Source organism: Somniosus microcephalus, chromosome 2, assembly GCF_052327205.1.
Source record: "Somniosus microcephalus isolate GS21.2 chromosome 2, FLI_Smic_1.0, whole genome shotgun sequence".
Lineage (NCBI taxonomy): Eukaryota > Metazoa > Chordata > Chondrichthyes > Squaliformes > Somniosidae > Somniosus > Somniosus microcephalus.
In genome coordinates this window covers 184,479,780-184,503,283 of record NC_140988.1, presented here as the reverse complement: position 1 = coordinate 184,503,283, position 23,504 = coordinate 184,479,780, and the positions used below count along the sequence as shown (strand labels likewise).

General features: G+C 48.7%; 1 protein-coding gene across 1 annotated transcript in view; it reads left to right on the top strand.

Moving 5' to 3' along the window:
* Positions 1-23,504, top strand: part of lgi2a (leucine-rich repeat LGI family, member 2a) — a 90,997-nt gene that overhangs the window by 38,348 nt on the left and 29,145 nt on the right. Inside the window, exon 6 of the mRNA XM_085967878.1 lies at positions 12,299-12,468. Coding sequence (XP_085824004.1) covers positions 12,299-12,468 — 170 coding nt within the window. The remainder of the gene's footprint in view (positions 1-12,298; positions 12,469-23,504) is intronic.

Below are 23,504 nucleotides of genomic sequence, written 5' to 3'. Positions count from 1 at the left end.
GCGGGCCTTAATGAAGTGGTAAAGTCTGGTGACCCCGGGGTGGCAGAGGCCGTTGTGGAGGGTCTGCAGTCTATCAATTTGCGCGTTGGCGCATGTACTTCGTGATAGAGCATCTGGGGGTTCGTTCAGTTTACCAGGTCGGTACAAGATATCATAATCATAGGTGGAGAGCTCGATTCTCCACCTCAAGATCTTGTCGTTCTTGATTTTGCCCCTCAGCTTGTTATTAAACATAAAAGCGACCGAACGCTGGTCGGTGAGGAGGGTAAATCGTTTGCCTGCCAGGTAATGCCTCCAGCGTCGTACTGCCTCCACGATCGCCTGGGCCTCCTTCTCGACCGAAGAGTGTCGGATCTCAGGGCCCTGGAGGGTCCTTGAGAAGAAGGCCACAGGTCTCCCCGCCTGGTTAAGGGTTGCTGCTAGGGCGAAGTCGGATGCATCGCTCTCCACTTGGAAAGGGATAGACTCATCCACCGCGTGCATTGTGGCCTTAGCAATGTCTCCCTTTATGAGGGAGAAGGCTGCGCACACTTCTGCCGTCAGGGGGAAGGAGGTGGACTTCATGAGGGGTCTGGCTTTGTCCGCATAATTCGGCACCCATTGGGCATAGTAGGCGAAGAGCCCCAGGGTTCTCTTCAGCGCCTTTGGACAGTGGGGGAGAGGTAGCTCCATGAGGGGGCGCATTCTTTCGGGGTCGGGGCCGATGACCCCGTTCTCTACTACGCAGCCGAGGATGGCGAGACGCGAGGTGTTAAACACACATTTCTCCTTATTGTAAGTGACGTTCAGCCGTTCGGCCGTACGGAGGAATTTCTCCAGATTAACATCGTGGTCCTGCCGGTCGCGACCGCAGATGGTGACGTTATCTAGATAAGGGAACGTGGCCTGCAGCCCGTTCTGGTCAACCATCCGGTCCATCTCCCTTTGGAAGACCGAAACCCCGTTGGTGACGCCGAAGGGAACCCTACGGAAGTGGTAGAGGCGGCCATTCGCCTCGAAGGCGGTATACTGGCGGTCCTCAGGGTGGATAGGGAGTTGGTGATAGGCCGACTTAAGGTCGATGGTGGAGAATACCCGGTACTGTGCAATCTGATTGACCATATCAGATATGCGGGGAAGGGGGTATGCGTCCAGCTGGGTGTACTGGTTTATGGTTTGGCTGTAGTCGATGACCAGGCGGTTTTTATTGCCGGTCTTAACGACTATGACCTGGACACGCCAGGGGCTGTTGCTCCTCTCGATGATGCCCTCCTTCAGGAGACGCTGCACCTCAGAGCTAATAAAAGCTCTGTCCCCGGCGCTGTGCCGCCTGCTCTTGGTGGCGACGGGTTTACAGTCGCGGGTGAGGTTAGCGAACAGGGAGGGGGGCGGGACCTTGAGGGTGGATAGGCCGCAGGTGGTATGCGGTGGGCGGTTTAAAGGCTGCTGGTTGTCGACTGTGAGTGGGGGGAGGGGTCCACCGTATGCCAAAGTGACACTTTGAAGGTGGGATTGGAAGTCCAGCCCTAGTAGGACGGCAGCGCAGAGCTGGGGCAGGACGAGGAGTTTAAAATTTTTATACTCCGTGCCCCTAACCGACAGGGTCACAACACAGTAGCCGTTGATGTCTGTAGAATGGGACCTCGACGCCATCGAGATCCGGTTGCGCGTTGGCCGGACAGTGAGGGAGTAGTGGCTCACCGTGTCTGGATGGATGAAACTCTCCGTGCTTCCGCTGTCGAACAGGCAGGTCGTGGCGTGGTCGTTTACTTTGATGTCCATCATGCACTTGGACAGGTGATGCGGGCGAGCTTGGTCCAGTATGACGGAGGCTAGTGTATGGCTGAGCGAGCTGCTGTAGTCTGCGGGTGAGGTGGTGGTCGGGTCTGGAGATAAGGTGGCGGTCAAGTGTGGTGGACAAAATGGCGGCGCCCACGAGGTTGAGTAAAATGGCGGAGAAGATGGCCACCCCCACAACTCACATGAGGCACTGCTGGTGTCAGTGGCCTTGATCAAAGATGGCCGCCCCCACGACTCACACGAGGGGATACTGGCATCTGTGGCCTTGATGAAAGATGGCCGCCCCCACAACTCGCATGAGGCACTGCTGGCGTCTGTGGCTCTCCCCCTGCAGGCCTTAGCGAAGTGGCCTTTCTTGTGGCAATCGGAGCAAGTCGCGTTTCTTGCAGGGCAGCGCGTCCTCGGGTGTTTCGCCTAGCCACAGAAGAAGCAGCCGGCGGCCCGATCGCGGGGCTCCGATGTTGCAGCCGGTACCGGGGGTGGCGGTCCCGATCGGTTCTGGGACGCCGACGCTGAGGTAGGTCCCAGAGGCGGCGGTGCGAGGGGTATTGCGGCCGGGGTCGGGCTGGAGTCCCAGGGTCGCGCAGCACAGTACCTGGAATACGCCTCGAGGTCCCGATGGGCCACTTCCAGAGAGCGAGCGAGGGCTGCAGTTGTATTCAGGTCGAGGTCCTTTGATTCGAGCAGTCTTTGCCGTGAGTAGTTGGACCGAAGGCCTTTCACGAAGGCATCGCGGATATTCCCTTCAGTATTTTCTGCAGCCGTTACAGCTTTAAAGTCACAGTCCCTGCCGAGTGTTTGTAGCGCCCGTAAAAATTCATCTACAGACTCTCCTGGCTGTTGCGAGCGGGATCTTAGGAGATGTCTGGCATACATAGAGTTTACCGGGCTCCGGTACTGCTCTTTCAGCAGGTTGAGGGCGTCCTCGTATGTAGTAAGGTCCTGGATGATTGCAAATACTTTAGGGCTCACTTGGGCGGTCAGAACTCTTAGCTTGGATCCCGGAGGCACGCCGGATTCTCCCAGGTAGGATTCGAAACAGCTCAGCCAGTGTTTGAAGTCGAGGGCTGAGTTCGCTGCCTGTGGGTTTAGATCCAGGTACGGCGGTCGGAGGGCTCGCAGCCAGGCCGGCTGCTGTGGCTGTTGTAGCTGGCCGTTTGGCTGGTCGTTTGGCTGCTCCGATCCACTCATTTCAAAATTTAGCCAATAAAATTGATATACCTATCAATTCATCCAATGAAAAGCGACGAGTTAAGATAGTAACTATAGGTTTTTATTGGCTAAATAACAGAGCCCACCCTCGTGGGTGATCGGGTCCAACAAGGAGGAATACCAGCCAGTCGACCACCTTTATACCTGGGCAAGCAGGCGGAGTCATGGGTGGAGTCAGCTGTGGTCAGCCCAGGTATAACAGCGTGACAAGAGGTGACCTTGTGTAGTGATACAACAGTGTAAACAGTGATAGCCATAGTGTAACGATATAAACAGTGATAACCATAGTGTAACGATAGTGAACGATAAAAGTGGTTTACCACAATAACAAAAACAGATTATCTGGTCATTATCACATTGCTGTTTGTGGGAGCTTGCTGTGCAGAAATTGGCTGCGTGTTTGCTACATTACAACAGTGACTCCACTTCAAAAAGTACTTCATTGACTGTAAAGTACTTTGAGACGTCCGATGGTTGTGAAAGGCGCTATATTAATGCAAGTCTTTCCTTTCCTTTTTAAGTGGCATACTAATAACTAAAGATCTTTAAAGTCAGTTTTTATTGCCAGTTTAAAATCTCAGGGTTTTCTTTCAGGTGTTTTCAGCTTTTGTTTTTTGGAATCAAAAACTGGAAGAAAATCAGGGGAAAAACAGCCTGAGAAAAGGGTAAATTCAGAGAAGCATTACCAAATCTGAAACAAATAAGCGAGACTAACAAGGCACAATTAAGCTAAATGACAGTCCCACAATACTTTACACAGTTGACAGACAGCACTTCTAAAGGCCTCAATGGCAGTTCCAGAAGTGATAAAAAGTAAATGAAGATGAGAGGAATGATCATCACAGTGGAGTGGCAAAAGACACTGGATGGAGTGCTGTGCAATATTGGTTGCAAAGTACTAGCTGATTGGATCCCTGCATTAATTGACTTGAATACGCATCTCACTTTTAACTATTAGACACTCAAGTTACAGGATCTGTACAATTTGAAGCTGCAGCCAACTCCATTATGTATAGTAAAAGCTGCTACCTGTTGGATGTCCCATCTATCCTCATATGAAACAGCATTTCATTCAGCTCATCAAGGACTGAGCAGAATTGGCAGTCCCCAGTTTGATTCACAGTCCATAAACTGTACTCCTTGATGGTTAAACCAGACCAGCATTTGCAAAAAGAATAGTTCTTTCCTTTTTTGTGTGCTTGTGGGAAAATAAACTCAAGCACACTTATTCCATCAAAAAATACCGACATTAATGCAAGATGGACAGTATGGAATTGAATGTGGACAGGAAGGAGGGGTAGGTTTTCCCTTTGTGTGGTTTTTGCTTGGTCGCCCGGCTAATAATGCCGGCGGGAAGTGCTGTGTTTGAGCATGTGTGTGTAAGGAACAGTTTCTGGCAATATCACTGCCTGGGAGAGAGTTGAACAGGCAGAAAAACCACGTGTGAAGCTTTGTCACTTTCATTCTGTGTGGACTTTTGGAAGGATATGGAATGGTGACGTGCAGCTAGAACAGTTCATAACATGAAGGTCTGACTTCATTTTTATTCATTTATGGGATGTGGATGTCGCTAACAAGACCAGCATTTATTGCCCATCCCTAATTCCCCTGGAGAAGGTGGTGGTGAGCCGTCTTCTTGAACCGCAGCAATTCTTGTGGTGAAGGTACTCCCACCGTGCTGTTAGGTAGGGAGTTCCAGGATTTTGAGCCAGCGACGATGAATAAACGGCGATATATTTCCAAGTTAGGATGGTGTGTGACTTGGAGGGGAACTTGGAGGTGATGGTGTTCGCATGTGCCTGCTGCCCTTGTCCTTCTAGGTGGTAGAGGTTGCGGGTTTGGGAGATGCTGGCGAAGAAGCCTTGAGAAGTTGCTGCAGTGCATCTTGTAGATGGTACACACTGCAGCCACTTTGCGCCGGTGGTGGAGGGAGTGAATGTTTAAGGTGGTGGATGGGCTGCCAATCAAGCGGGCTGCTTTGTCCTGGATGGAGTCGAGCTTCTTGAGTGTTGGAGCTGCACTCATCCAGGCAAGTGGAGAACATTCCATCACACTCCTGATTTGTGTCTTGTAGATGGTGGAAAGGCTTTGGGGAGTCAGGAGGTGAGACACTCACCACAGAATATCCAGCCTCTGACTTGCTCTTGTTGCCACAGTATTTATGTGGCTGGTCCAGTTAAGTATCTGGTCAATGGTGACTCCCAGGATGTTGATGGTCGGGGATTCGATGATAGTAATTCCATTGAATGTTGGAGGTGGCCATTGCCTGGCACTTGTATGGCGCAAATTTTACTTACCACTTATCAGCCCAAGCCTGGATGTTGTCTAGGTCTTGCTGCATGTGGGCACAGACTGCTTCATTATCTGAGGAATTGCAAACATCAGCGAACATCCCCACTTCTGACCTTGAAATGGTGGGAAGGTCATTGATGAAGCAGCTGAAGATGGTTGGGCCTAGGACACTGCCCTGAGGAACTCCTGCAACGATGTCCTGGAGCTGAGATGATGACCTTCGACAACCACAACTGCCTTCCTTTGTGCTAGGTATGACACCAGCCAGTGGATAGTTTTCTCTCTGATTCCCATTGACTTCAATTTTACGAGAGACCCTTGGAGCCACACTCGGTCAAATGCTGACTTGATGTCAAGGGCAGTCATTCTCACCTCACCTCTGGAATTCAGCTCTTTTGACCGTGTTTGGACCAAGGCTGTAATGAGGTCTGGAGCCAAATTGTCCTGGCAGAACCCAAACTGAGCATCGGTGAGTAAGTTATTGGTGAGTAATTGGTGCTTATTAGCACTGTCAATGACATCTTCCATCACTTTGCTGATGATTGTGAGTAGGCTGATGGGACGGATAGGCTGAAATGTATTTTTCCTGCTTTTTGTGGACGGGACATACTTGGACTGAATCTATCCCATGGTTGTAGTTTTTTTTATTATTCGTTCATGGGATGTGGGCACTGCTGGCAAGGCCAGTATTTATTGCCCAATCCTTAAATGCCCTGAGAAGGTGGTGGTGAGCCACCTTCTTGAACTGCTGCAGTCCGTGTGGTGAAGGTACTCCCACAGTGCTGTTAGGGAGGGAGTTTCAGGATTTTGACCCAGCGATGATGAAGAAACGGCAATATATTTCCAAGTCAGGATGGTGTGTAACTTGGAGGGGAACTTGGAGGTGATGATGTTCGCATGCACCTGCTGCCCTTGTCCTTTTTAGGTGGTAGAAGTTGCGGGTTTGAGTGCTGCCGAAGAAGCCTTGGCGAGTTGCTGCAGTGCATCTTGTAGATGGTACACACTGCAGACATGGTGGTGGAAGGAGTGAATGTTTAAGGTGGTGGATGAGCTGCTAATCAAGTGGGCTGCTTTGTCCTGCATGGAGTCGAGCCTCTTGAGTGTTGTTGGAGCTGCACTCATCCAGGCAAGTGGAGAGTATTCCAACACACTCCTGACTTGTGCCTTGTAGATGGCGGAAAGACTTTGGGGAGTCAGGAGGTGAGACACTTGCCGCAGAATACCCAGCCTCTGACCTGCTCTTGTTGCCACAGTATTTATGTAGCTGGTCCAGTTAAGTTTCCGGTCAATGGTAACCCCCAGGATGCTGATGTTGGGGGATTCGGTGATGGTAATGCTGTTGAATGTCAAGGGGCGGTGGTTACACTCTCGCTTGTTGGAGGTAGTCATTGCCTGGCACTTGCATGGCGCGAATGTTACTTGCCACTTATCAACCCAAACCTGAATGTCATCCAGGTCTTGCTGCACACGGACATGGACTGCTTCATTATCTGAGGAGTTGCGAATGGAACTGAACACCGTGCAATCATCAGCGAACATCCGCACTTCTGACCTTAAGATGGAGGGAAGGTGAAGCAGCTGAAAATGGTTGGACCAAGGACACTGCCCTGAGGAACTCCTGCAGCGATGTCCTGGGGCTGAGATGATTGACTTCCAACAACCACAACCATGCTCCTGGCATGCTCTTCTGCACTCCTCATTGAACCAGGGTTGGTCCCCTGGCTTGATGGTAATGGTAGTGTGAGGGATATGCTGAGCCATGAGGTTACAGATTGTGGTGGAATACAATTCTGCTGCTGTTGATGGCCCACAGCACCTCTTGGATGCTCAGTTTTGAGCTGCTAGATCTGTTCTGAATCTATCCCATTTAGCATGCCACACAAAACGATGGAGGGTGTCCTCAGTGTGAAGACAAGACTTCATCTCCACAAGGACTGTGCAGTGGTCACTGCTACCAATGCTGTCATGGACAGCTGCATCTGTGAAAAGTAGATTGGTGAGGACGAGGACAAGTATGTGTTTCCCTCGTGTTGGTTCTCTCACCACCTGCTGCAGGCCCAGTCTGGCAGCTGTGTCCTTCAGGACTCAGCCAGCTCGGTCAGCAGTGGTGCTACCGAGCCACTCTTGGTGATGGACAATGAAGTTCCCCACCCAGAGTACATTCTGTGCTGTTACTACCCTCAGTGCTTCTTCCAAGTGGCATTCAACATGGAGGAATACTGATTCATCAGCTGAGGGAAGGCGGTAGGTGGTAATCAGCAGGAGGTTTTCTTGCCCATGCTTGACCTGAGTCCATGAGGTCCGGAGTCAATGTTGAGGACTCTCAAGTCCACTCCCTCCCGACTGTATACCACTGTGCCGCCACCTCTGGTGGGTCTGTCCTGCTGGTGGGACAGGACATACCCAGGGATGGTGATGGAGGAGTTTGGGACATTGGCTGAAAGGTATAATTCTGTGAGTATGACTATGTCAGGCTGTTACTTGACTAGTCTGTGGGACAGCTCTCCCAATTTTGGCACAAGTCCCCAGATGTTGGGCCTCAGCTATTTACTATCTATATTAATGACTTAGATGAAGGGCCTGAGTGATACAAAGTTAGGTGGGAAAGTAAGCTGTGAGGAGGATGCAAAGAGGCTGCAGAGAGATATAGACAGATTGACTGAGTGGGCAAGAACATGGCAAATGGAATACAATGTGGGGAAGTGTGAAGTTATCCACTTTGGTAGGAAAAACAAAAAGCAGAATATTTTTTGAATGGTGAGAGACTGGGAAATGTTTGCATTCAGAGGGACCTGGGTGTCCTTGTACATGAATCACAGAAAGTTAACATACAATTATACAGGGCATTGGTGAGGCCACACCTGGAGTACTGTGTACAGTTCTGATCTCCTTACCTAAGGAAAGACATACTTGCCTTGGAGGGAGTGCAATGAAGGTTCACTAGACTGGTTCTTGGGATAAGAGGATTGCCCTATGAGAAAGAAAGAAAGACTTGCATTTATATAGTACCTTTCACAACCACCGGAAGTCTCAAAGCGCTTTACAGCCAATTAAGTACTTTTGGAGTGTAGTCACTGTTGTAATGTGGGAAACGTGGCAGCCAATTTGTGCACAGCAAGCTCCCACAAACAGCAACGTGATAATGACCAGATAATCTGTTTTGAAGAGAGATTGAGTAGACTAGGCCTATATTCCCTCGAGTCTAGAAGAATGAGAGGTGATCTAATTGAAACATATAAAATTCTTAAGGGGCTTGACAGGGTTAATGCTGTGTAAATGTTTCCCCTGTCTGGGGAATCTAGAACACGGGATCACAGTCTCAGAATAAAGGGTCGGCCATTTAGGACTGAGATGAGAATTTTCTTCACTCATAGGGTTGTGAATCTTTACAATTCTCTACCCCAGAGAGCTGTCGATGCTTATATCCAAGACAGAGGTCGATTAATTTTTGGGAACTAGGGGAATTAAGGGATATGGGGCTAGTGCGTGAAGGTGGAGTTGAGGTAGAAGATCAGCCATGATCTTGTTGAATGGCAGAGCAGGCTCGAAGGGCCAAATGGCCTACTCCAGCTCTTATTTCTTATGTTCTTATTATGTTGGTGAGGAGTACTTTGCAGGGTCGACTGGGCTGGATGTGCCGTTTTCATGTCCGAAGTTGGTGCCTAGGTCGATGATGGCTGGTCCATCCAGATAGGTTTTTACGACAATCCAATATTTTCATGGTCACCATTACTGATACTAGCTTTTTATGCCAGATTTATTTAATTAACTGAATTTAAATTCCCCAGCTGCTGTGGTGGGATTTGAACTCACGTCTCCAGATCATGTAGTGCCACACAGCATGATAGAGGGTGTCCTCAGTGTGAAGATGGGACTTTGTCTCCACAAGGACTGTACTGTGGTCACTCCTACCAGTACTGTCATGGACAGATGCATCTGCGACAGGTAGATTGGTGAAGACGAGGTCAGGTAGGTTTTTCCCTCGTGTTGGTTTCCTCATCAGCTGCCGCACACCCAGTCTGGCAGTTATGTCCTTCAGGACTCGGTCAGTAGTGGTGTTACCAAGCCACTCTTGGTGATGGACATTGAAGTCCCCCACCCAGAGTACATTCTGTGCCCTTGCTACCCTCAGTGCTTCTTCCAAGTGGTGTTCAACATGGAGGAGTACTGATTCATCAGCTGAGGGAGGGCGGTGGGTGGTAATCAGCAAGAGGTTTCATCTGATATGACCTGATGTCATGAGACTTCATGGGGTATGGAGTCAATTTTGAGGACTCCCATGGCCACTGCCTCCTGACTGTATACCACTGTGTCACCACCTCTAGTGGGTCTGTCCTGCCAGTGGGACAGGACATACCCAGCAATGGCGATGGAGGAGTCTGGGACATCGATAGGTACAATTCTGTGAGTATGACTATCTCAGGCTGTTGCTTTACTAGTCTGTTCTAGTCTGTACAATCCCCAGATGTTAGGTGGACTTTGAAGGGTCGACTGGGCTAGGTGTGCCTTTGTCTTTTCTGATTCTGAAGCCGAACTCTGGGTGGTCGGTCTGGTTTTATTCTTATTGTAATTTTTTGTGGTGTTTTCATACAACTGGATGGCTTGCTGGGCCATTTCAGAGGGCAGTTGAGAGTCAACCACATTGCTGTGGGTCTGGAGTCACATATAGGCCAGACCAGGTTTCCTTCCCTAAAGGACATTAGTAAACCAGATGGGTTTATACAACAATCCGATAGCTTCATGGTCATCATTACTGATACTAGCTTTTTATTCCAGATTTAGTTATTTAATTAACTGAATATTGCCGTTCTTGCTACACATAATATTATTTTTCTCTTTGTTGCACCCTGGGAATACTTAGTTCTCAGGCTCAAAGAATAGGAAATGCTTCAGTCTCCAACCCCACAAATCCACCCTGGGATATCCAAGACTGTCCCAAAATAGCGTAACTGGACCTACATCAGGTGCACAGCTTCAGCCTACAATGCAAGGGAGAGTTAGGTGACTAGGGAGGAGCTTTCATTGGGGTCTGATCACCCCTCCCCATCCCACCCTGTGAGGAGGAGGCCGTTGAAATTCTGGGGAGACTAATACAGAAGGTGTCAGAGATGGAGGTGTCAGAGCGCCTGTATCAGCTAAAGGCTAGTCTTTTTCTGCAACAATCCATTAGGACCAGGACCTACCCTGAACCCAAAGCAGGCCCATCGACAGATTCAAGAGCAGACCTCTTCTGCAAGTGAGTACAAAAACATTTCTGATCACAACACCATTCGAATCTCTCCCCTCCTGTTACCCTTCTCTAGGTGCTCCAGAATCCTAGGAGATTATGGAAGTGGAGAAGGAGGAGGAAGAGCAGCCAAGCCCATCTTCATCCACTGCATCACCACCACTATCGTGCTCCCTTTCATTTTCAGACAACAGCCAGAGTGAAGCACTCTAGGGTTTATGCTAGTTCTAATTAGGGAACAGCACGAGGTGATGCACCGAGTCAGGACGAGGAAGAGATTGTGATTGTCGATTGGAGGGTCAGGTAACATGAGTCTCATTGGCTGACGGCCTGTTGTATCCTGGCCTCATGGTTCCTGCATCCAAAAGAAAATACTCACTAAGAATGACACCTATTTCGAAACTGTGCATTCAATTTTCCATCATGTGCAGCATCTGACAGGCCAGCTGCCTCTCCCCCTCCCATCTGCCTGTTTCCCCACTTTCACCTGAGTCAAATTATCACCCATCCTATAATCCTGCTTGACATGAATATTGCAATTGGCTTTGTCTCCCTACGTGCAATGCCTTGGCAGGTCAACTAGTATATAAAATCTTGTATGTAGCATGCATTTCCTGTAAGTGTCTAGCTTAACTCCGGTCACACTTCAGCTGTCATACTTCAGATGCCACAGTTTAGGGCATCCTCTGACTCACCATCAACAGTTTTATATATATAATAATAATTGGTTTAATAAGCAATCTTGAGTATAAACAGGACGTGGAACGTTTGGAGGAGCTTTTCAACTGCCGGCTGCCATTTCTGGACCACAATTGCAATTTTCAACTGGGCAGAGCGTGCGCCGTGCATTCTCTGTCCAGTTGTACCAGATGTTGAACAGTATAGCCACGGTCCTTAAAGGGACCGCTGGAGGCCGCTCAGAAATTTTTCTTTGGTGGGCTCGCAAAAAATTCCATCTCGTTGCTGGTCTGTTTGTGCCCCCCCGCCAAGGCCTGATCTGCCAGCTGGCTCAGCATAGGAGCTGGCTGATTTCTCACCCTCCCAGAATCAGTGAGCAGCAGTTGGACACCTGCAGCTCGCCAGCATCATGCTAGTGAGGCCTAGGTCTCAAAAGTGGCTTGTTCTCACGCTGGCACGAACTGACTTTGCACCTGTAACGGGCACTAGTTGAAAATTTACCCCTTGGCTTCCTTAATTCATTGAATAATGTGAACTAGAAATATTCTGTGATTCCATACATTTAATTCCATTTGTGTTTTAATGTTATAACACTTTACATAAAATCATTTTGTGATGCACCACGTGCCAGAAAATGTGATTAAAACTAACCTGCCAGACATGGATCTAGTAGGACTGAAAATCTTTGGACCTTCCGCCACACTCCCACCGTAACTCCGTGGGAATGTGGTGAAAGGACTGGAACGTAGACTGGAACCCAGATGTGCCATTACATTGCAAGTCCCCATGACCTCATCCTCACAGAGGCTTGGCAGGACTATGGGGCAGAACTATGGGGCAGAGCTATACACTATGTACCAACAATACCCTGACAAAAATGCCCCAACCTGGATCGCTCAAGAGCAAAATTATTTTTTTCTTTGAAATTGAGAATACGGCTCCCCCTTCTCTCCCCCTCCCCCAAGATGGTAGCAGTCTCTGGACTTTCTGTCCTGTGGAGATAGGTGGGTTCCTCAGATGCATCCCTAGTGATGTGGACACCCCCCATGGGCGATCAAATGCGGTGACTTCCCATTGCAAATATTTATTCTATTTTCTTTAACTACTTAGAGATTTACGTGGAAATGAGCTCCAATGTGACTGTAAAACAAAATGGATGACCACTTGGTTGAAGACCATAAATGCCACTGTGACTGATGTTTTCTGTGCTGGCCCACCAAATCATGAGCGAAAGAAACTAATAGATATGACAGCTTCTGACTTTGACTGCATGTCAACAGGTATGTTGTCTTCCATATTATATGCAAGCAAATTGAAAGTAGAAATGTATTATTGTCAGTTATTTTAGCCACAGGTCTATTAATGGTTTTAGAATTATTTGTAAAAACAACATAATAATAAAAATAATAAGCACAAAATTTGGCCCATCAAACTCGCACAGTTTTATCCATTGTTTTCCACCGATCCTGTCCCTCAGAATCTCAACACATCTATTTTATATATGTAAGTAAAGCAAGCAATGTAGAGAATAAGAATGCTGATCATTTTCTGAATGCTTTTTTGTTGACTGCTCCTTGATTCTGATGTCTGTCTCTGGTTAAACATAACTTTTGGATCATCAACCAATCAATCGTTGAGTGGGTAAAATGCAGCATTAGCTTTGAGCTCTGAGTGAACTGACCCGAGCTGGGTCTGCAGTGGGTGTGCAACAATCATCCTCAATGCTCCTTGACTCGTGAGGTGGGGGCGGGGAACAGAGTTCCTGCCCTTGATCACTATCCAGTGATTCCTGCTAGGAAGTGCATGTGTGTAGATGTTGGCAAAGAACTGGTTACCTTAATGCCTCCCCCTAAAGTGTAATAGCCTGACAACCTCACTGTACATGAATAAATATGGTGTGGAAATGCCGGAGTTGGACTGGGGTGGACAAATGTAAGAAGTCACGCAACACCAGGTGAAAGTCCAACAGCTTTATTTGAAATCACAAGCTTTCGGAGCGCTGCTCCTTCATCAGGTGAAGTGGAGAAATGCATAAAGACACAGCTTATATAGTCAGAGAATAATGTCAGATGTTTACAGGTAATCTTGCCAACTGCCATTTATCACACCTCGGCAGAGAGATAATCACAGCAATCAAAGGAGAACAGCGACCACGACACCACACAACCCTGCCACAGCAACCTCTGCAAGACATGCCAGATCATCAACACAGATACCATCATCACACATGAGGACACCACCCACCAGGTACATGGTATATACTCATGTGACTCGGCCAACGTTGTCTACCTCATACGTTGCAGGAAAGGATGCCCCGGAGCATGGTACATCGGCGAGACCATGCAGACACTGCGACAACGGATGAACGGACACCGCGCAACAATCACCAGGCAGGAGTGTTCCCTCCCAGTCGGGGAACACTTCAGCAGTCAAGGACATTCAGCCTCCGATCTTCGGGTAAGCATTCGCCAAGGCGGCCTTCGAGACACATGACAACGCAAAATCGTTGAGCAGAAACTGATAGCCAAGTTCCGCACCCATGAGGACGGCCTCAACCTAGATCTTGGGTTCATGTCACGCTACATGTAACCCCACCTGACGCAGGGTCATCCAGACTCGAGTCGACATTGGCTTGTTCTCTCTACACAGATGCGGCCGGACCTGCTGTGATTTCCAGCAAAAAAAAAAATGTTTTTTGTCTTTTTTTGTTTTTCATACAGACCCCAGCATCTGCAATATTTGACCCCTTGTGACCCCACCTCATTGTTCTTTGATGTAATGTTTTCCTGACTGACTTGTTTGGACACCATTCACACCTTTGATTGCTGTGATTATCTCTCTGCCGAGGTGTGATAAATGGCAGTTGGAAAGATTACCTGTAAACATCTGACATGATTCTCTGACTATATAAGCTGTGTTTTTATGCATCTCTCCACTTCACCTGACGAAGGAGCAGCGCTCCGAAAGCTTGTGATTTCAAATAAAGCTGTTGGACTATAACCTGGTGTTGTGTGACTTCTTACATGAATAAATATCACTAAGGTGAGGGACTGTGTCGCTGCATGACTCAGCAACCTCAGTGACTGCAGGGGGAAAAATGAGGGAAAAACAAGAAATACTGGAAATGCAGGTCAGTTAACATCTGAAAGAGAAAGACAAGTTAACAAGAGGGAGGTGAGACATTGGCCCTGATATTAATCTGAAGGTGGCTTCTGAGCGAGGTGGCGGGAGGCAGGGCAGAGGTGGGGGGCGGCGAGGTGGTGGAATTGCATGGGCAAAACCCGGAAGTCAACTGAACAGATCAGAAACTGCGATTGCAATTCAATTGAAGCAATTAATTTTGACTTCCGTGTTTCACGTTGCCAAGCTACACAGCGGGCGTGATGTGCACCCACAGGATGAGCTGTATTTAAATGGACAATGCACAAATGGAAATTGGAGGTGTTTACAGTGGATGCACATAGAGCAAGGGCAGCACCCAGATTCAATGACACATCACTACAATTACTGCTGGGTGCAGTCAGGAAAAGGAGGGACATAATTTTTCCCAACAATGGGAGGAAGAAACTTGCTGCTCTCACCAAGAATGTGTGGTTGGAGGTAGTTGAGTAGCAGGAGCGTTGTGCCCAGGTCATGGATGCAATGTGGGAAGAAGTTTAATGACCTAACCAGGTCAGGCAAAGTGAGTACATTTGTTAACTCACCTACATCCTGTGCTTTAAACCCCCGCCCCTTTCACTCTGTCTTGCTATGTGTTTTCCATCACATCACTCCTCAGACCCACTCAACTTTCAGCAGCACCTGGCCTTCACATTCTATGCACTTCATCACCTTCCCATTTGTCCATCCATCGTTGCCACTCACCCCAATCCTTTTGCAATGTGATGCATGTGTCTCATAGTCACCCTCACCGAATCCACTGCATCCATCAGGTGAATACCTGACCTTCATTCACTCACAGGTTTGTTTTTTCACCCCTTGTAGGAGAAGAGTGCAAAACTCAAGGGAGGGGGTGAGGACTGGATGTGAGCTGCTGCAAACAGTCCAGCTAATGCAGGGGAGGAGGCCCTGGAGATAAGTGGCACATATGCGTCCCTCTCAGTCGGAGATGAAAAAGCATGGAACTCACAGATAGCTGGTGACAGAAATACAAATATCTCTGACACATATATGCTGACTTTATTTCATCAATGACTGAACTATGAGAAGACTGAGTACAGTGATTTTCAAGATTGTGACTTTGCCAAGACTAAATCATATCCCTTTCTTTTGTATTCCAGGGCCTTCACACATACAGCAAGTGTCACTGGGCATCCATGAGGACGATTCCTCAGAGGACCTCATTCCCTTTGATGGTGCACCGTCACAGGACCTGCAGCCATGCACCAGCAGAAATACTCACACTTTAGTGGGTTCACTTAGACAGTTAGTTAGGTTTTCGCCTGGTGATTCACACCTCACAAGTGAGCATGAGCAGATACTGATAGCAGGGACAGCTGAGGAGAGTCCGCATCGGGGGAGTGCAATCCTCTCCAAGCTCTGCTCAGCTGGACACAGAGGCTGAATCTCGGGGGCTATCATTGAGAAGAATGCCAAAGGTGCATCAGCAACTTAGCCAGGTACTGACAGACATCCCATGCACACTCTGCAGAATAGCAGACAAGATGGAGGAGTCCAACTCGATGACTAGTGGATTGGTGGTGCAGGGAATTGCGAGAATGTCTCCCATGGAGAGAGAAGCTGCCTCCCATGGAGTTTCAAGCACGGCTCTCAAATGAGTCCTCCTCCACCTGCAATGCTCTCTGCTGCGTAATGTTGTGCAGGACGCAGCACAGCATTATTATTCTGGACACCCTTGCCGGCATGTACTGAAGGGCACCTCCAGACCTATCTAGGCACCTGAAGCGCATCTTCAACATTCCGATGGCTTGCTCTATGACACCTGATGGTCATGTGGCTCTTGTACCGCTCCTGTGCCTCATTGGTGGGGTTCCTCACAGGTATCCTGAGTCATGTTTGAAGGGGATATCCCTTGTCTCTTAAGAGCCAGCTTTTAAGTCTGCTTCCTGGAACAAAAAGGTCTGAAATGTTGGACTGTCGCAGTATGAATGCATCATGACATCTCCAAGAGAATTTTTTTTAAATTTGTTTATGGGATCTGGGTGTCGCTGTCAAGGCCAGCATTTTTGCCCATCCCTAATTGCCCTTGAGAAGGTGGTGGTGAGCTGCCTTCTTGAACTGCTGCAGGCCATGTGGTGAAGGTACTCCCACAGTGCTGCTTGATTGGGAGTTCCAGGATTTTGACCCAGCGACGATGAAGGATCGGCGATATACTTCTAAGTCAGGATGGTGTGTGACTTGGAGGGGAACCTGCAGGTGGGGGTACACACCTGCATGCTGGCACACATCTGCATGAAACCTCTTCTTGTGGGGTTGCACACCAGTTGCGCATTGATGGACAAATATCCCTTGCGGCTTATAAAAACTCCTGGTTGCTGTGGTGGTGCTTTAATTGCCACATGTGTGCAGCCAATGGCACCCTGTACTTGTGGGAATCCAAGCAGAGAGGTAAATGCGAGTGCCCATTCATTCTGGTTATTGTCATCACGGGAATTTTCATAACTCCCAGCCCTAGCAAGCAATTCATCCGTCATCTGCCTTATCCATTTATGTACAGTGGACTGCAAGACCCTCGAGATGTCTCCAGTAGTGCCTTGGAAGGAACTAGAGGCAAAAAGATTGATGGCAGTGGTGCCGTTCACAGCCACTGGTAATGCGTGCCCGCCAGGTCCAGCAGGTCGCAGGTCTTCTTCTAGGAAGCTGTAGATGTCTGCCACTATCTGACGTGACAACCTCAGCCTGCGGAAACACTGCTCTTCTGAGAGGTCAGTGTTCTACAGCATTGAGGTACTGCAAACACTGACAATGTCTGCACAGAGGTGCATGGCTGCACCCAGGCTCTCCCATGACACCCTCCATATGGTTCTGGAGGGAGTCACAGCATGCAGGGAGCTTCTCTTCCCTTCCAATGGGCGGATGACACCTCCCCAGGACACCAACGCAGCCTGGTTGCACATTGCACAGGAGGGCACAAGCAGGGATGTCGTCAGGAGGACCAGGCTACAGTGGCGCAAACCTTTCAATGCTCTCAGTAGATCACGAAACGTTACTGCAAAGCCACACTCGACCTCATCCTGCTGTGCCACTCATCACATCCCCATCACTCTGCCTTCCATATCCTACTCCTGCACATCCTTACCACACTCACACCAACTTACCTTGCACTGCCACCCATACCTCTCTATCTACATTATCACTTCCCCATCTCACTAGACACCCCTCACACTTACCCTCATCCTAGTCCAATCATACCAACTAACAACACACAAGAGTAGGCACTTGGGTGTTTTAGCCAATGTTCATGTGAAGTTTCTGTTAATATGTTGTCAAACATTGAAACCTTTATTTTCAACACTTTGCGTTCTTGGACAGATTTGTGTACACCTTTGGAAGTGGTTTAGTGAGTTGCAGTGAATGGTGAGACATAACGGTACCCCCTGCAATGGTGATGAGTGTGAAAAGAATGGCTTGGGCATTGTAGGGATGCTTTATGATATTGGTGTGGGGTGGTGCCAACCTGGCGTATCATGTGGCAGCCAGGATGTACAGCATCAAGTGAAGTAAATGCGGCCAAGGGGAGGCCATCCCTGGCTTCCCGGGCAGCAATGTGCTCGGGTGCTGATGCCCTGTATCCTGTGCAGCATCAGTTGATTGAGGAGAAGGTTGGTGTTGTTGTTGGTGCTGGTGTTGGAGGTGATCGTGGTGGGATTCTGAGGACCAAGGTGAGATAGTTTTAAGGGCACCGATGCTGATGGAATAGATGGCAGGTGAAGTAGAGATGACAGGAGCGATCTGTCAATGATTGGAGAGGTAATGAGGCCAGACTGGATGGAGACTTGTGTAAAGACTTGCAGCATTCTGAATCAATAATGGAAATGCAGTTTAGAGAATCTGGTGGCTAAGGGAAGATATCTGATTCAGCTGGGAGCTTTGACTTGACATTTGAAGCTATCAACTCACCAGCTCAAACAATGGCAAGTCACCTCCCGCCTCAGCTTCACTGACGAGGTCTAGGCACAGCAGAAAATATAAGAACATAAGAAATAAGAGCAGGAGTAGGCCATACGGCCCCTCAAGCCTGCTCCGCCATTCAATAAGATCATGGCTGATCATCGACCTCCACTCCACTTTCCCGCCCGATCTCCATATCCCTTGATCCCCCTAGAGTCCAAAAATCTATCTATCTCAGCCTTGAATATACTCAAAGAATCAGCATTCACAACCCTCTGGGGCAGAGAATTCCAAAGATTCACAACCCTCTGAGTGAAGAAATTCCTCCTCATCTCGGTCTTAATGGCTTACCCCTTATCCTGAGACTATGACCCCTACTTCTAGACACTCCAGCCGGGGAAACAACCACTCAGCATCTACCCTGTCAATCCCCTTGTATCTTGTATGTTTCAATGAGATCACCTGTCAATCTTCTAAACTCCAGAGAGTATAGGCCCATTCTACACAATCTCTCATCATCAGACAGCCCTCTCATCCCAGGAATCAATCTAGTGAACCTTTGTTGCACCGCCTCCAAGGCAAGTATATCCTTAGATAAGGAGACCAAAAGTGTGCACAGTACTTCAGGTGTAGTCTCACCAAGGCCCTGTACAACTGTAGCAAGACTTCCCTACACTTATATTCCAACCCCTTTGCAATAAAGGCCAACATGCCATTTGGCTTTCTTATTGCTTGCTGTACCTGCATGCTAGCTTTTGGTGTTTCTTGCACGAGGACACTCAAATCCCTCTGAACACCAACATTTGATAGTTTCTCACCGTTTAAAAAATAATCTGTTTTCCTATTCTTCCTACCAAAGTGAATAACCTCACATTTCCCTACATTATACTCCATCTTCCACCTTACTGCCCATTCACTTAGTCTATCTATATCCCTTTGCAGACTCTCTGGGCTGGATTTTAATTCAGGGGCGGGCTGGGGTCGTGTAATCTGCATTTCATGTTATCCACCCGAATCTAAATCGATGTGGGAGATTGATGCGATTTTAACTTAATTGGCCAATTGAGTTCCAACGTGTGGGAACCCTTGACAAATGAGTTTTTCCAGTCTGAAAGTCGCCTCCGATGACAAAATCATTGCTGCTGCATTTAAGGTCTGCAACAAGCCTTGCTTCTTCTGCAGACTGTCAACCTTTTGGCCTTTCATGCTACAGGGACCTGGAGGCAGAATGACCAGTGAGAGAGCTAGGGCTGCTCCAAGATTTGATGACGTTGCCCTGCAGGCTTTAGTTGAGGGAGCAAGAGCTCATAAAGAGGTGCTCTTCCCTTCTTCTGAGAGGAAGCAGCCTCCCCAGTAGACCGAGGCTGTGTGGGTCCAGGTGGCAGAGGAGGTCAACTCATTATCAGTAACCCGCAGAACCTGGATTCAACGCAGGAAGAGATTTCATGACCTTCTGCGCACTGGAAAAGTGAGTACGAATTTCCCATCACCCTCAGTCTGATCCCCATTGCCTTTCCTCACCAGCACTCAGCTTTAGCAATCTCTTCCTCCACATCCCACTTGACACTGACATCCATGCACCATTACCCATTCCCTCTCTCTCTATGCTCACATTCACATAACTATTCGACCATGCAGCCCTCACACTCCCGATCACTGTGATGCTATGAAAACAACTGACAACACACAGGGAGGGCCATTGGTCTTGCCACCTCACTCCATCTTTGTCTCCTTCTAAGTATCTATGCTATGGAATCTCTACACTCACTCCTTCATTCTCACTCAACCTTCACTTGTCTCCCTCATTGCAGGAAAAGAGAGCTCACAATAAGCGAGAAAGAGCGAGGACAGGAGGAGGGCCACCCTCTGTAGCCCACCACACCCCCTGGGAGGAGGTGGTCCTGGAGATCGTAGGAGTGGAGGAAGATGCGCAAGTGGGGGACGGACAGAGGGGTGCATCACAGCAAGCTGGTGACAGAATAGTTTTCCATCTCTCTCATTGACATTGCATGAGTCGCTGATAATGATTCTGAAGCTCTAACAGATGGACTAATGATCTTCTACAATATGCAATGTGCATGTAACCTTGGCATCACATCTCTGACTCTTTCCTTTACTCCCCCACAGGACCATCGCAAGCACCTGTCCCCACTAGCCAGGAGGAACAGCATGAGCCTCAAGACTCCTCAGAGGAAGCTGCAACCTCTGAGGGCGCAGCATCAGCAGAATTCAGCGCACCCAGCCCCAGCACAGACACTCACACCTCAGTGGCACCTTCGGGACATAGAGTAGTGCTTTCACCTGGTGTATCACAGCTCACAAGTGAGCATCAGCAGATTGTGCAGACAGGAACAGCAGTGGAGAGTCCTAGTTGGAGGGCGCAGGACTCTGCCAGCTCGGCTCAGCTGCATGTTGACCCTCTGCCTCTGGGTCCATCCATAAGATCAGCGGTGCTGGAACTCCAGGAACAGATGCAGGAGTCTCTGGCAGGTTTTGTCTCCAGGGTCGCTGCGAGTGTGGAGCAAATGGAGGAGTCCATAGCGAACATGAACAGAGCCTTTGTGGAGTCATTGGCACATGAACGCTTCACCATGGAAAGGATGGCAATCTCCATGGAGGTGATAAGTCGCCAGAGTGCAGAAAACATGGTGAGTGTTCAGAATAGAATGACATCTCTGGAGGAGCGATGGTCATCTATCGAACAGAGAAACCAGAGCTTCATGGAAGTCCTTCTGAGTAGGACTGCCAGTGCAGGTATGGGTCCCCATGGCCCCCCTGATGTGCAGCAAGGTGCTCTCAAGCCACTTGCAAGCGCTGAGGGGGACCTGACCCATGAGTGGGAAGTTGGTGGCAGACATCAAGGAAGTGGGGGCTCCTCTCCAAGCGCTCACAATTCCATGCCACTGCAGAGCCCTCGGTCAGAGCCCCACCAGAGTCCACACCCAACTGAAATCAGCGTCTCAAACCCTGCACAGCCGCAGGAGCAGCAGACTGTTGACGAGCCCTCACAGGTTCGCCACCCCAGAGGATGCCCGCCAAAGATGTCGAGACAGGAGCAGCAAGAAAGTGAACAAGGGGCCTCCACATCTGCTGAAGCCACAGGGGAAGCACCATGTAGGAGCACGCGTAAGAGAAAGATACTGCACAGTCACAAGGGTAGTCACTTGGTGAAATTTGATGTTTTCTGTGAAAAAGCCATCAAATGAATAATGTAAATAAAAAATCTGATGGCTACTGCTGTAGTTGTGGCGTGTGTCATTTCGCGAATGGGACTTTTACATTGAGGGCTTAGGATTACTTGCAATTGTCAGTATGGTGGTCAAATTGCTAGGAATCTGCTGGTCCTTGGCCATTGTCGATGCTCAGGTAAGAAGTTGCGAGGCAAAAGTGCTTGATTGGCTAGGCTAAGCAAATCTGGCCAAGATGAGTGCGTTCCTTGCATCCCGGGCAGCAATGTGGTCGCGAGCTGGCGCCTTCTGGCCTGTGCAGCTTCAGGTGGGTGAGCAGCACCTTGGCGCTCCTGCTGTTGCTTCTGCTGTTGGTGCTGCTGTTGTTCATGGTTCTGCTGCTGCCACGGCTGGTCTAAGTCCTCATCTGATGTCCAGGAGGAAAGGAAATAAATTGTTGTGTCTGTGTGTTGATAGAGACACTGAAGACAGGAGTTGGTTTGATAGGTGTTTACTAAACAAAGTCTGGAGGGGAACTAACGGATACAACACAATACTCAGGCTCATATAGCCCGAGTGGTCATTACCGGCATTACAGTACACATAGGCTCTTAAAGGCACATACACTACAATTCCTCCCCTTTTAGCTAACCAGTGCATAATATTTTAAGTAATTATTAATTACATGTTACAAGAAAAATAATCTATACATTGCTGCAGTTAATTAATTATAAGTCAGTCTCTCTGGAGGCTTCCTGACTCGGTCCGGATAACGCCTCGGTGGTGTACTAGTTTCTGGTGGTGTAGTAGGTTCTTTTGGCAAGGCTGATTCGGCTTGAATGCCAGTGTCAGGTTCATCGGGTTCCAGTATCACCGGATCGGAGGTAGATATAGGTATCTCTACTTCATCGTTAGGCGTATAGAGTTGTGGTGTAGGTTGTCCCTTTTCGGATGACTCTATGATTTGGTCAGCATGGCGCCTTATTATGCTTTCTCCAATGTCCACAGTATACATCAGCGGTCCTAGTCGTGTGCAGATAGTTCCAGGCTGCCATTTCTCGGTACGGTAGTCCCGGGCCAAAACTTGTTGACCTATCTGGAAGGTTCTAGTTGGCCTTTCATTCATGCCTTGAAATTGCCGGTTCTCCACGTCCCTTCTGATGTTGGGCTTGATCAAATCCAGCCGGCATCTTGGGCTTCTATTGAAGAACATCATGGCGGGAGTTTGGTTTGTAACCATATGTGTTGCATTCCTGTATGCGAACAAGAAGTTATCCACCTTGTGCTGAAGTTTTATGTCTTCATTACCCATGGCCTTTATGGCCTTCTTGAAGGTTTGGACAAACCTTTCAGCCAATCCATTGGTGGCGGGATGGTATGGGGCGGACGTGTAGTGCTTAACCCCATTGTTTTTTAAGAACTTCCTGAATTCTTCGGACACAAATTGCGGTCCATTATCAGAACAGATCTGTTCCGGCAGCCCATTCCTGGCAAATATGGTCCTTAATACTGTGATGGTTTTTTCCGTGGTGGTGGAGGACATCTTGATTACCTCCGGCCACTTGGAGTGTGCATCAACCGCGATTAAGAACATTGAGTCCATAAATGGACCAGCAAAGTCGATGTGTACCCTTTGCCAGGGAGATGAGGGCCACTCCCATGGATGTAGAGGGGCTTGGGGTGGAGCGTTTTGGACCTTCTGGCATCCTAGGCAGCTCTTGGTCATTTCTTCGATGTCTCCATCGATACCTGGCCACCATACAAACGCTCTGGCTAGGTTCTTCATTTTCACTCCACCCAGATGCCCCTCGTGAAGCTCCTTTAGCACTTTATCCTGGAGTTTGGGTGGAATCACCACTCTGGATCCACACATCAAGGTTCCTCGGCACACTGACAGCTGTTTTCTTTGCGAGAATGCTGGCAACAGTGGTTCGCCATGTGCTGGCCATCCCTTCACCGTTAAGTCGTAGACTCGTGAGAGAGTCGGGTCATTTCTCGTTTCATTTTCAATGGCAGAATTTGTTACTGGTAGACATTCCACTATGGTTGAGTGGAACATCTCCACTGGGTCTACTGTA